Here is a 13,446-nt window from a genome sequence, read left to right as displayed (position 1 = left end):
GGTGCTACTTTGATGTAAAGGAAACTTATTCATTTTATGTTATCGTATGATGGTATCATGCAAAAAACATTCATATCATCTACTGGTTTAGATGTGCATTTTACTATAATGTCATTGAGGCAAATTAGAGATGTAACTCTGGTATTCAGCAAATAGAACAAGTTGTTGCCAAAAAACACATTATAAGTAATGTGTTTTTTCAGGGCAGCACGGTAGCACAGTGGTTAGGACGGTTGCTTCACAGCTCCAGGGTCCCAGGTTCGATTTCCGGCTTGGGTCACTGTCTGTGCGGAGTCTGCACGTTCTCCCCGCGTCTGCGTGGGTTTCCTCCGATTTCCTCCCACAGTCCAAAGATGTGCAGGTAGGTGGACTGGCCATGATAAGTTGCCCTTAGTGTCCAAAAAATAAAAGGTTAAATGGGGTTACTGGGTTACAGGGATAAGGTGGAGATGTGGGCTTAAGTGGGGTGCTCTTTCCAAGGGTTGGTGCAGACCCGACGGGCTGAATGGCCTCCTTCTGCACTGTAAATTCTATGATTCTATGAAATTTTCAACAAAAAAGCAAGGCTGAAATATTTACACATTGGAGGCATTTAGGTTTAGACCTAAAATTATTAGTATGATCCTTTCATTGTTAAGTGAACTAGAATGTCCCAAAACAGTCACCACAACAAATACTGTGACTATCCCTTGAGGATTATGAGCAAACAAATTTTGGAAGGTGGGGAGGGATGAATAGAAATGAACAGATGCAAATATACTGAAGGAGGAATTAAACCTGACCTGCGAATGTTGTTTTCATATTGGCCATGCTATATTGGCCATCCATTGGCAAAGATTGGCAATGCTACAAAAATGCCCCTTAGTGTCTAAAGATTTGCCAGTGGAGTTATCGGGTTATGGGGATAGGATGTGGGCCGAGGTTGGGTGCTCTTTCAGAGGGTCGGTGCAGCCTTGATTGGCCAAATGCACTGCAGGGATTCTATGAAAACACACACACGCAAATCCTTACAAATATTCCACTGTGTTTTCTACACAGATATAATGATTTATTTGTTTTTATTTTGAGTTTCACAAACTTCACCAGAGAAATTTCACAATTCTTCAAAATGAATAATGTGCATGATCTAACAATTGAGTAATTAAAGTGAAAAGACAAACAATCTTTGGACATACCAGCATGTGTCCACAAATTGGTATTCATTAGGTTTTCAACTCCTGAGTGTCTGGCTTGTGTGTTTTAAATTCAGATTATGCAAGTAAAAAATAATAGTGCATGTAACATGGAGAAACTGGAAACTTCACCGACGGAGCAAGAAATTGTTGTGACCTACAGTTATTTTTTTGCACAAATTTTGGGAGTCTTACCGATAGCAGTTGTTATCAAATTTGTTATAACTGGCAAATGCAATTATAACTCCAAAACCAGCACCGAGGGAATAAAAGATCTGAGTTGCTGCATCAATCCAGACCTACAGAAACAGGAAAAATACATTTGTCACTCAACAAGCACGGAAAATGTTTCACAAGATAACCACACACAAAGAAACTGTACATTGTTCTCGGATTTCCAAATCTTTTCCTGTCAATCTTTTAAAACATTGTTTCAGAACTATTCCCCTAGTTGTCGATGTTCACACCTTTCCACCAGTGCCATTACGTTTGCAGAGATGATAAGATTTCATTGCTGATAAACATTGCCAATTGCTTCAGTTCGGTTGAAAGTTAAATTGAGCACTGTCAATGTGTAAAACAATTACTTATATTTAATAAGGTAAAATGAGTCAGGGGACAAATGATGACGCAGTGAATTAGAAATTGCCTTTCGCATCAGGATATGCATTTAATTTCCTCCTCACTTGCTTCCACCCCAGTTTCCTGTCTGAAGACTATAACGGCCCTATAGACAAAATTAGTTAGAGATGGTGAAAAGCCTGTTAATTTAGGAACTGAGAAAGTGTCAGATTGCTACTGTAGAGGGTGCTGTTCTGTCATGGGGGCTGAGACATATTCTTAGGGCATAATCTTATTTTTGAATCTGGCTGTGGTTTAAATTATGGTGCTGTTCAACATGCAACGAGTGTTATTCCCCCTCACCCTGAGGAGTGCTCAAAAGAAAGATTAGAAGAAAAGATCCCAGGTATTTTCCTGAAATAAACTGTCATTTAGGAGCTGTGAGAGAAAAAAGTGTTAGGATGGGTGACTGAGGGTGCGCTCAAAGAGATAAGTTTCAAGGAGGCTTTTTGAAGAGGGAATCAAAATGAAGGGTTTTAAGGGGAAAGAGTTCTAGAATGTGAGCAAACATTTAAACGTATGGAGGCTCTAGAACCAAAGGCGAAGTAGAAGGAGGGGAAAAGAGGACAAACGTTAGGAAAGCAGATGTTTTAAAACGTGAGTGGAACTTAATGCAGAGTAGGATACAGAGTTCTGGATTTCTATAGTGTGGAGTTAGCAAAATTGATGTTGAGTTTAGAGGTGGAGAAAGGTCAGGGTGAGGTAAGGATGGAAGCAGGCAGATTTGCACAAATTGAATTGAACAGGTGTGGTATTGAATGGGACAAAAGAATCAAAGTTGAGCTCAGGATCAAAAACAGAAGACTGAATGAGCACCAGGGGAGGATGCTGGCTCATCCGTGAGTTGGGGGTCTAACAAACATTCAGAAAAGCTCAATCCTGGTTGGGCATTGGAGGGTGCAAGCCGTAAAAATATGGCTAGATGTCATCAATCGCAATTCCAATAGTATTTATGAGGTTAGTGAGATTATGAAAATAATTAATTAGACTGGATTTTCTGGCCGTTCCGGCCAGCAGGGTCTTTCGTTACTGCCAAAGACGACATCCTTTCCCAGCAGTGGGATGGCCGAGCCACGCAAATTGCCATCGACTTCGGCGGGACATGAAGATCCAGCTGACAGCCAATGGCCGGCTGCCACCACTGCGGGGAAAGCGCTCACAGGGGGCGATGAAGGAAAATAAATACTAAAAGCAGGAGCAGACAAATATGTCACATGCAAAATGGTGCTTAAAACACACACACACTATTTTTCATTTTAAATTTGAATAAGCTGGAGAGAAAGTGCCTCCATTTTGGCGCAACCTCTCCCTCACTTACCTTCCTGTTGCTGCTTTCAAACTGGAAGGCCTCTGATTGGCCCTCCAGCTTCAACAACCTACCCATGGAGCTTAATTGGCTATTTTGGGGAAAATCACAACGAGGGACTGCTTCCCAAATGGTGCGGACGTCTGTCCCTCATTCGAGCCCGAATGTGAGATTCAGAAGCCGTGCAGAGAATATTCATGCCCATTTTTCCCAGATTATTAGTCTAGGCTTTTGGATTACCAGTCCAGGAAAAAAACACTACACTTCTATATTCCAAGATGCTCTGTGAGGCTGCATGATTCTGTTTAACGAAGTGATAGAAAACAAATCATTTATTTTATGTCAATGTCCAGAGAAAACACTGCAACTGATTGAGTTTGCCGAGTTGCACTTGTCACCAGTCATGTCAGCTCCCCCCCCCCCCCCCACCCCCGCCAACTCATATCTAAAAGCAAATGCTTCAAAGTAGAGTTGGATGTCAGATGTTCAATTCTCATCTGGGTGCCAAGACACATTTGTGTGCAAATGGCCATACTTTGAATTTTTTTGAAAGAGGAGATCAGTTTTTCTGTGCATTCCTGACTCTGCAGCATTTTCTTGTGGCCTTTTTGTGGGTCAGTCATGCTTAGTCTGCAAAACAGATGCCCATTCAAGTCGGTGATGTGATCTTGCTTTGCAGTGTGTGTAGTTTAACAAACTGAACAGCATGCTGCAGGAAGTGATGCTAGTTAACACGAGATTTAGTTAGAGCAGTTTTGATCAACAAGTCATACATGTATGAAGAACCCCCTGGAATCGTATCATTTGTCAAGAAAAACTCTTTCATTTAGCTTACCAGTCATTGTTATAGCGTTTGGTATCTTTGTCTTAAAAGCCAACAACACAACAGTCCAGTTCCCCATTTTAAATAGCGGATGAAAATCATATTTTCTCCGCACACTATTTTTGCCTGGTATTGAAGGCTTTCGGAAGCTCATTAAAAGCATGCCAAGCTTAAGAGCTCATGAAGAAAATGGAAAGCCTGCTGAGGAGTCGGGAACATTCTGAAAGGCAAGTGTAAAATAGTTTCATACCATCAAATGTCATTATTAGGTACTGCATTGTAATATAGATATGTTTTGATGTGGTGATTCATCGGAGATATCTATCCTACGAATATATGTTGACCCTTATATTGACCAACATTGTGTCGTTGTTCACATGCAATACATTACTTTTCCAATGGAGAAAGTGTCATAACGCAGTGAAAAATGGTACAAAATACCCTGTCAGCTTGTGCTGTTGTATCTTGTGGTGTGATTTAAATGGAGTTAGAGCTCTGTCTGATTAAGAGAAACACTGCTTTTGACACTTGAAAAGGTCTTCCGATCTCTCCAGCCCATTGATTGAGGGTATTCTGTTTTGACACTTAAATGAGCAGCTTCTATTCTTTCCAATTCAAAAATTACACAATTGTATGGACAGCTGTGGCTATTATGAATGTTTGGCTGTGTTTCAAATGCTAGTGGACTTCAGCCCAGCAGGTGTTCTATTCATCTGAGAATAAATGGCTATTGTAAGAGGTTGTAATAACAGTTTATCCATTTGATATGGTTCCGGTGTGTTGCTAGGATTACAAGTAATACAAAGCTTTTTCTTTCCATATGGTAGGTAACAATTATTTTCACAATAACAACAGTGGGTTTGATGAAGGTCTTTATTTGATGGTGAGAGGTTTACATCTTCCCCAAGGAATGCAAAATATTTTCAAGTGGTATTCTAAGGAATTGGAGGACAATACTGGTGGATACAGGATGAGTGGCTATGGAGAATAGATAGTTTATCAGGATGGAGTGAGGCAGGCGAGGAGTGAGGTTTAGGGGGCTTTTGAACAATGTTAGGAGCCAGGCAGCTGATGCTGAGAACCAATGGGAGTCTTCACACAAGCCTGCCTCTGTACAAGCATTCCTCTTGCACTGGACTGATTCGCTGCGTACAGAATTGCAGTGCAAACCCAAACACTGCAGGAAAAGAGAAAACTCCCGGGAAAAGTTGCATGTCCGTTGAGAGTGCAGCACATCGGCCACAAAGTGGTCTGACTCGCAAAACGTGCTCCCAGAGGAGAATCCTAGATTTTTGCTTTAAATATTCATTTTAACAAGATTAATCAGACTGGTAGATTACGATACAAGTTCAGTGTACTTGGTGAACAGGTTATGCATTAGGGACTCTGCAAGATTTTTAACTGGGGTAGCCATGTAAGTGTCTAATATGGAATCACTGTGTATTAAGGGCCCTATTGCCTTCAGGTTTAATGAAACAGACAGGCTGATTTAGGTTTAAAAGCCTGTGTGCCGTGGATTACTGAACCTCTGAAGAGTAATACCTTTGTAGGCTGAGAGCATTGTCAGAACTATGTTACAAAGACCAGTCAGGAACTATTCCATAACATGTTGTTGCCTTGTTCTCTGTTCTCTTCATCAATGTATCACTGGTATACCCGGAGCCCTTCAATCATGACATTCCTCAGATGAGGCGGTTTTCAGTGTGCTGCCAAGAAGTGAACTATTAAAGGCAATCTCAAACCAATTTGGACTCCCTCTGCAGAACAACTGCCTGGTCATCCTATGATGACCATTATTGTCTGGCACACCGCTTATCATGGAAGAGGTCAGTGCCTTTTCCTCAAGTCATAGTAAGAATTAAACTGGAGGACGTAACCTCAGTTAACAGTTGCAACAATGTCACGGTTCATCAAGTCAAACTGAGGGAAAACCTTAACAGATTCAACCAAAGATAACAGTATTGCTTTGGCAGAGGTAATCATTGCATTGGTGCAACTTGGATTATGGACAAAGTACAGCAGTCTGTTTAACTAATTTTTTTTACCCATCATATATCTGAAAATGTATTGGCCCAGATTTCCTGCGAGTTTGCATTGATTTTGCCAGTGCAAGCTTCCGGGTGCGGCTATGCAGAGCTAGGTTGCATATTCGGCAGCTCCCGCTTGGAACGGACTTTTGGGCTCTTTTACAGGGCCCCCACGGCATTTGTTTGACATTTCCCGGTGTGGGAAGAAGACTGCAGCATTCCCCTGACAGTTTACCCCAGGAATGTTATGTCTTTTGGCTACCAGACCCGGCAGAAACAGTAAAAGATTTGGCTTGAGCTTCAGCAATAGACAAAAGCCTCTTCCAGCATGCAGGCGGGGGAAGGGCAAGCTTAAAGCTGCAATCTGACTTGACTCTATCAAAGGTGAATTCTAGCAGCAGAGGGAACAACTGTGAAAAGATCTACCAAGGCCATTGAAGAAGCAGGGACGAGACTTCCGGTGGCGGCCATGGAGGAGTAGGTCGCGCATTCGGCAGCTCCCGTCTGGAACCGACTCAGACCTTTTTCAGGAGTTTCCATAGACTTTTTGGGGCAGACTGGTGAAGCAAACACTGCCAAAAGGATTCCCTCTCGACTTCCGGTTGCGGCTATGCGGAGCTAAGCCGCACGATTCGGCACCTCCGCTTCCACGGACTTTCGGGCTTGTTAGAGGAGCCCCAACGGAACTTTTTTTTTTTTTTTGACGCAACCTGTGGGGAAGGGAAGAGAGAGGTCCCCCTCCAACTTCTATATACCGGACCAGAAGTGTAACGGCCAAAGGAGCGGCACTGGAGCAACAGGAGAAGCAAGGGAAAGTAAAAAAAATGGCGGCGGCCAGGGACAAAGGGGAGCTGCAGGAGTTCATCAAGCGCTGCTTCGAGGAGCAACGCGAGGAGATGCGCAAAGAGATGTTGGCGCCTATGCTTTCGGCAATTGAAGGACTCGGGATCACGCAGAAGGCCCACGAAGCTAAGATCCAGGAGGTACAGAAAAGAGTCAGTCAGAATGAGGACGAGCTCGTGGGCCTGGTGGTGAGAGTGGAGCAGAACGAGGCGCTACACAAGAGGTGGGCGGGAAGACTCAAAGACCTGGAGAACAGGTCGAGGAGAAAGAATCTGCGAATCCTGGGTCTCCCTGAAGGAGTGGAGGGGGCTGATGCCGGGGCATACGCGAGCACGATGCTCGAGGCGATGATGGGCACGAAGGCCCCCTCGAGGCCGCTGGAGTTAGACGGGGCACATCGGGTGCTGGCAAAGAAGCCCCAGGCAAATGAGCTGCCAAGGGCGATGGTGGTGAGTTTCCACCGGTTCACAGACAGAGAGTGGGTCCTGAGATGGGCCAAGAAGGAGTGGAGCAGTAAGTCGGACAATGCACAGGTCCGAATATACCCGGACTGGAGCACGGAGGTTGCAAAGTGGAGAGCGGGTTTCAACCAGGCCAAAGCGGCGTTGTACCGGAAAGAAGTGAAATTCAGAATGCTGCAGCCAGCGCGACTGTGGGTCACATACAAGGGCCAACACTATTACTTCGAAACGCCTGAAGAGGTGTGGACCTTTGTACAAGCCGAAAAGTTGGACTCTAACTGAGGGTTTGTGAGGGTGGGGGGGGATGTTTTGGAGTTTGATGTGTGATGGTTGTTGTATATAGGGGGTCAATCACGCGCAGGAAATGTTACATGGGCTGGGGGAGAGAGACAAGGCCGCGACAGGAGCTGCGCCAGAGGGGGCGGAGCAGGCTTTGGAAAGCGCGGGATGTTTTCCCGCGCGCGGGAAGAAAGGCGGGAAGGGGAACGAAGGAATGCATATGGATTGGGAGACTCCCACGTGGGGAGGTCAATGGGACGGCGGGGGAAGCCGGGGTCAGCAGGCGTCAGCTGACTTACGGGAGTGACATGGGGGGAGCAAAAAAGCTAGACAGGGGTCTAGCGGGGGGGAGGGGAGGGGGGGAAGGGGGGGGGTAAAGGGCTGCTGCTGCACTGGCTGAAAGGGAATGGGACACAGCGGGACTGGAGGGTGAGGGAGGCGTGGACACGGGACTGGCCCAGAAAAGGAGATGGCTAGTCGGCGGGGCGTTGGAGTGGTGAGAGCCCCTCCAGTCCGGCTGATAACGTGGAATGTGAGGGGCCTGAATGGGCCGGTGAAGAGGGCTCGAGTGTTTGCGCACTTAAAGGGACTGAAGGGGGACGTGGCCATGCTCCAAGAGACACATCTGAAGGTGGCGGACCAGGTCAGGTTAAGAAAGGGATGGGTAGGACAGGTATTCCACTCGGGACTGGACGCGAAGAATAGAGGGGTGGCAATATTGGTGGGAAAGCGGGTGTCATTTGAGGCCAAGACTATTGTAGCGGACAATGGAGGGCGATATGTAATGGTGAGCGGTGGGCTGCAAGGGACATGGGTGGTGTTGGTAAACGTATACTCCCCGAACTGGGATGATGCAGGATTCATGAAGCGCATGTTGGGGCGCATTCCGGACCTGGAGATAGGAGGCCTGATAATGGGAGGGGACTTCAATACAGTGTTGGATCCAGCACTGGACCGCTCCAAATCAAGGACTGGAAAGAGGCCGGCGGCGGCCAAGGTACTTCGGGGGTTTATGAATCAGATGGGGGGAGTGGACCCATGGCGGTTTGCAAGGCCGCAGGCCAGGGAATTTTCTTTCTTCTCCCATGTACACAAAGCCTACTCCCGGATAGGTTTCTTTGTTCTGGGTAGGGCGCTCATCCTGAGGGTGGAGGGGACGGAGTATTCGGCTATAGCCATTTCGGACCATGCCCCGCACTGGGTGGAACTGGAGCTGGTAGAGGAGAGGGACCAATGCCCGTTGTGGCGGCTGGGACTGCTGGCGGATGAGGTGGTGTTTGGGAAGGTGAGGGGGTGTATCGAAAGGTACTTGGAGGCCAACGACAACGGGGAGGTGCGGGTGGGGGTGGTATGGGAGGCGTTGAAGGCGGTGATCGGGGAGAGCTAATTTCCATTAGGGCTCATAGGGAGAAGACAGAGGGTATGGAAAGGGAGAGGGTAGTGGGGGAGATTTTGAGAGTGAACAGGAGATACGCAGAGGCCCCGGAGGAAAGATTACTTGGGGAAAGACGACGGCTCCAGACGGAATTTGACCTGTTGACCACAGGGAAGGCGGAGGCACAGTGGAGGAAAGCGCAGGGGGCGACCTACGAGTATGGGGAAAAGGCTAGTCGGATGCTGGCACACCAGCTCCGTAAGAGGATGGCAGCGAGGGAAATGGGGGGAGTCAAAGATGGAAGGGGAGCCACAGTTCGGAGTGCGACGAAAATAAACGAGGTATTCAAGGTCTTTTATGAAGAACTGTACAGATCCCAGCCCCCAGCAGGGGAAGAGGAGATGAGACGATTCCTAGATCAGCTGAGATTCCCGAGGGTGGAGGAGCAAGAGGTGGCTGGTTTGGGGGCACCAATTGGGTTGGAGGAGCTGAGCAAGGGTTTGGGGAGCATGCAGGCGGGGAAGGCCCCGGGACCAGATGGATTCCCGGTGGAGTTCTACAGGAAGTACGTAGACCTGTTGGCCCCGCTACTGGTGAGGACCTTTAATGAGGCAAGAGAGGAGGGGACCCTGCCCCCGACAATGTCGGAAGTGACAATTTCTTTGATCCTAAAGCGGGACAAAGACACACTGCAATGTGGATCGTACAGGCCGATCTCGCTCCTCAATGTGGATGCAAAGTTGCTGGCAAAAGTGTTGGCCACGAGGATCGAGGACTGTGTCCCGGGGGTAATCCACGAGGACCAGACGGGATTTGTAAAGGGCAGGCAACTAAACACCAATGTGCGGCGGCTCTTAAACGTGATAATGATGCCATCGGAGGAGGGAGAGGCGGAGATAGTGGCAGCTATGGACGCGGAGAAGGCCTTTGACCGAGTAGAGTGGGAGTACCTCTGGGAGGCGCTGCGTAGGTTTGGGTTCGGGGTAGGGTTTATCAATTGTGTTAAGCTCCTTTACAGAGCCCCGATGGCGAGTGTAGTGACGAACCGGCGGAGGTCGGAGTACTTTCGACTGTACCGAGGGACGAGGCAGGGGTGCCCCCTGTCCCCCCTGTTGTTCGCATTGGCGATCGAACCATTGGCCATGTCATTGAGGGAATCTAATAAATGGAAGGGGGTGGTCCGAGGGGGAGAAGAGCATCGGGTGTCGCTATATGCGGATGACCTGTTGCTGTACGTGGCGGATCCAATGGAGGGGATGGTGGAGGTCATGCAGACTCTAAGGGAGTTTGGGGAGTTTTTGGGCTATAAGCTCAATGTAGGGAAGAGTGAGCTCTTTGTATTACAGGCGGGGGACCAAGAAAGAGGGATAGGGGACCTACCGCTGAGGAGGGCGGAGGGGAGCTTTCGGTATCTGGGGATCCAGATAGCCAGGAGTTGGGGGACCCTACATAAACTGAATCTGACGAGGTTGGTGGAGCAAATGGAGGAGGATTTCAAAAAATGGGACATGTTACCGCTCTCGCTGGCGGGTAGAGTGCAGTCGGTCAAAATGGTGGTCCTTCCGAGGTTTCTGTTTGTGTTTCAGTGCCTTCCCATCGTGATCACTAAGGCCTTTTTTAAGAGAGTAGGCAGGAGTATTATGGGGTTTGTGTGGGCGAATAAGACCCCGAGAGTAAGGAGAGGGTTCCTGGAACGCAGTAGGGACCGAGGAGGGTTGGCGCTGCCAAACCTGGGGAGCTACTACTGGGCAGCAAATGTGGCGATGATCCGCAAGTGGGTTATGGAGGGAGAGGGGGCGGTATGGAAGAGGATGGAGATGGCGTCCTGTAAAGGAACGAGCCTGGGGGCGTTGGTGACGGCACCGCTGCCGCTCTCGCCGACAAAGTATACCACGAGCCCGGTGGTGGCGGCAACGCTAAGGATCTGGGGCCAGTGGTGACGGCACCGGGGTGCAATGGGAGCATCGGTGTGGTCCCCGATCAGGGGTAACCACCGGTTTGTCCCGGGGAAGATGGACGTGGGGTTCCAGAGCTGGCATCGGGCGGGGATTGGAAGAATGGGGGACCTGTTCATCGACGGGCCGTTTGCGAGCCTAGGGGCACTGGAGGAGAAGTTTGAATTACCCCCGGGAAATGCTTTTAGATATATGCAGGTGAGGGCCTTTGTGAGGCAATAGGTGAGGGAATTCCCGTTGCTCCCGGCACAAGAAGTTCAAGATAGGGTGATCTCGGGTGTATGGGTTGGGGAGGGCAAGGTGTCGGAAATACAGCAGGAGTTGAAATAAGAGGGGGAAGCGCTGGCAGAAGAGTTGAAGGGTAAATGGGAGGAGGAGCTTGGGGAGGAGATCGAGGAAGGTCTGTGGGCTGATGCCCTAGGTAGGGTTAATTCTTCCTCCGCGTGTGCCAGGCTCAGCCTGATACAATTTAAGGTGGTCCACAGAGCGCACTTGACGGGGGCGAGGTTGAGTAGGTTCTTTGGGGTACAGGACAGATGTGGAAGGTGCTCAGGGAGCCCGGCAAACCATGTCCATATGTTTTGGTCATGCCCGGCACTGGAGGGGTTCTGGAGAGGAGTGGCGGGAGCAATATCTCAGGTGGTGAAAGTCCGGGTCAAGCCAAGCCGGGGGCTAGCAATATTTGGAGTAGTGGACGAACCGGGAGTGCAGGAGGCGAAAGAGGCCGGCATTGTGGCCTTTGCGTCCCTAGTAGCCCGGTGAAGGATCTTGCTAATGTGGAAGGAGGCGAAGCCCCCCAGCCTGGAGGCCTGGATAAATGATATGGCTGGGTTCATAAAGTTGGAGAGGATTAAGTTCGCCTTGAGAGGGTCTGCGCAGGGGTTCTACAGGCGGTGGCAACCGTTCCTAGACTATCTCGCGGAGCGTTAGAGGAAGGTCGGTCAGCAGCAGCAGCAACCTTGGGGGGGTGGGGGTGGGGGTGGGGGGGGGGGTGGCGGGGGAGGTGGAGGGGACATCCTGGGAGGGGGGGGAAGGGGGGGGAAAGGGGGGACTGCCTGGGAGGGTGGATGAGCAAGAGATAACATGAAGGGTTGGGGAAACTGGCACGTACGGGTGAGGGCCAGTGTACAAAGCTGTGTAAATATATCATTTTGCCATGTATATATCTTGCTCTGCGCGATTTCTCGGGGTTTTTTTTTATTATCGGGGGGGGGGGGGGGGTTATTGTTTGTAAGGGAGAAAAATTGTGTTGAGAAACTTTAATAAATATATTAAAAAAAAAAAAAGATTTTGCCAGTGCAAGTGGCCTGAAATGGTCAAACCAGTACACGGAAATTCAAATATGATTCACCGCAAACACAAATTGTGTTTCACACTATTTAAGGTTGATTTAAAAATCATGGGGCTGGAGTCCGGCTACATCCACAAAAACGGTCATACCCCAGAACAAATTAATGAACATAAAAAGAAAAAAAAAAGTTTCATTTATATATCATATTTTATGGACACCAGGGCTGGGATTCTCCCCTACCCGGCGGGGCGGGGGACCACGGCGGGATGGAGTGGCAAGAACCACTCCGGCGTCAGGCCCCCCAAAGGTGCGGATTTCTCCGCACCTTTAGGGGCCAAGCCCCAACCTTAAGGGGCTAGGCCCACGCTGGAGTGGTTGGCGCGCCGCCGGCCGGCGGGAAAGGCCTTTGGCACCACGCCAGCCGGGGCCGAAGGCACTCCGCCGGCCGGCATGCGCGGAAGGGTCAGCGACTGCTGACATCATCCCCGCGCATGCGCAGGTGGGGGTCACTTCCGCGTCGGCTATGGCGTCGGCTATGGCCGAGGCGGAGGGAAAAGAGTGCCCCACAGCACAGGCCTGCCCGCGGATCGGTGGGCCCTGATCGCGGGCTAGGCCACCGTGGGGGAACCCCTCGGGGCCAGATCGCCCGCGCCCCCCCCCCCCCCCCCCCAGGACCCCGGAGCCCGCCCACGCCGCCAGTCCCACCGGTAAGAGAGGTGATTTAATTCCCGCAGGTGGGACTGGCATGACAGCAGCGGGACTTCGGCCCATCGCGGGCCAGAGAATCGCCGGGGAGGGGTCCGCCGACCGGCGTGGCACGATTCCCGCCCCCGCCGAATCTCTGGTGCCGGAGAATTTGGCCGCCGGCAGGGGCGGGATTCACGCTGCCCCCTGGCAATTCTCCGACCCGGCGGCCGACGGGCCCACCCCCCGGCGATTCTCCAGCCCGCGATGGGTCGAAGTCCTGCTGTTGTCATGCCAGTCCCGCCGACGTGAATCAAACCACCTACCTTATCGACGGGACTGGAGGCGCGAACGTGCTCCGGGGTCCTGGGAGGGCACGGGGCGATCTGGCCCCAGGGGGTGCCCCCACAGTGGCCTGGCCCACGATCGGAGCCCACCGATCCGCGGGCGGGCCTGTGCCGTGGAGGCACTCTTCTATTATGCATCGGCCGTGTAGGTCTCCGCGATGGCCGACGTGTAGGTGACCCCCCCTGCGCATGCGCGGGGATGATATCAGCAGCCGCTGACGCTCCCGCGCATGCGCGGACTTCCGCCGACCGGCTTAGTCCT

At 50.2% G+C, this 13,446-nt stretch overlaps 1 protein-coding gene across 1 annotated transcript in view; it reads right to left on the bottom strand.

Annotated features, from left to right (window-relative positions):
- The window catches only part of slc6a2 (solute carrier family 6 member 2), a 252,490-nt gene that overhangs the window by 72,444 nt on the left and 166,600 nt on the right, over positions 1–13,446 (bottom strand). The window contains exon 6 of the mRNA XM_072518276.1: positions 1,368–1,471. Within this exon, the coding sequence (XP_072374377.1) occupies positions 1,368–1,471 (104 nt within the window). The remainder of the gene's footprint in view (positions 1–1,367; positions 1,472–13,446) is intronic.

Source organism: Scyliorhinus torazame, chromosome 10, assembly GCF_047496885.1.
Source record: "Scyliorhinus torazame isolate Kashiwa2021f chromosome 10, sScyTor2.1, whole genome shotgun sequence".
In the NCBI taxonomy this organism is placed as follows: domain Eukaryota; kingdom Metazoa; phylum Chordata; class Chondrichthyes; order Carcharhiniformes; family Scyliorhinidae; genus Scyliorhinus; species Scyliorhinus torazame.
This window is presented reverse-complemented; position numbering and strand designations above follow the sequence as displayed.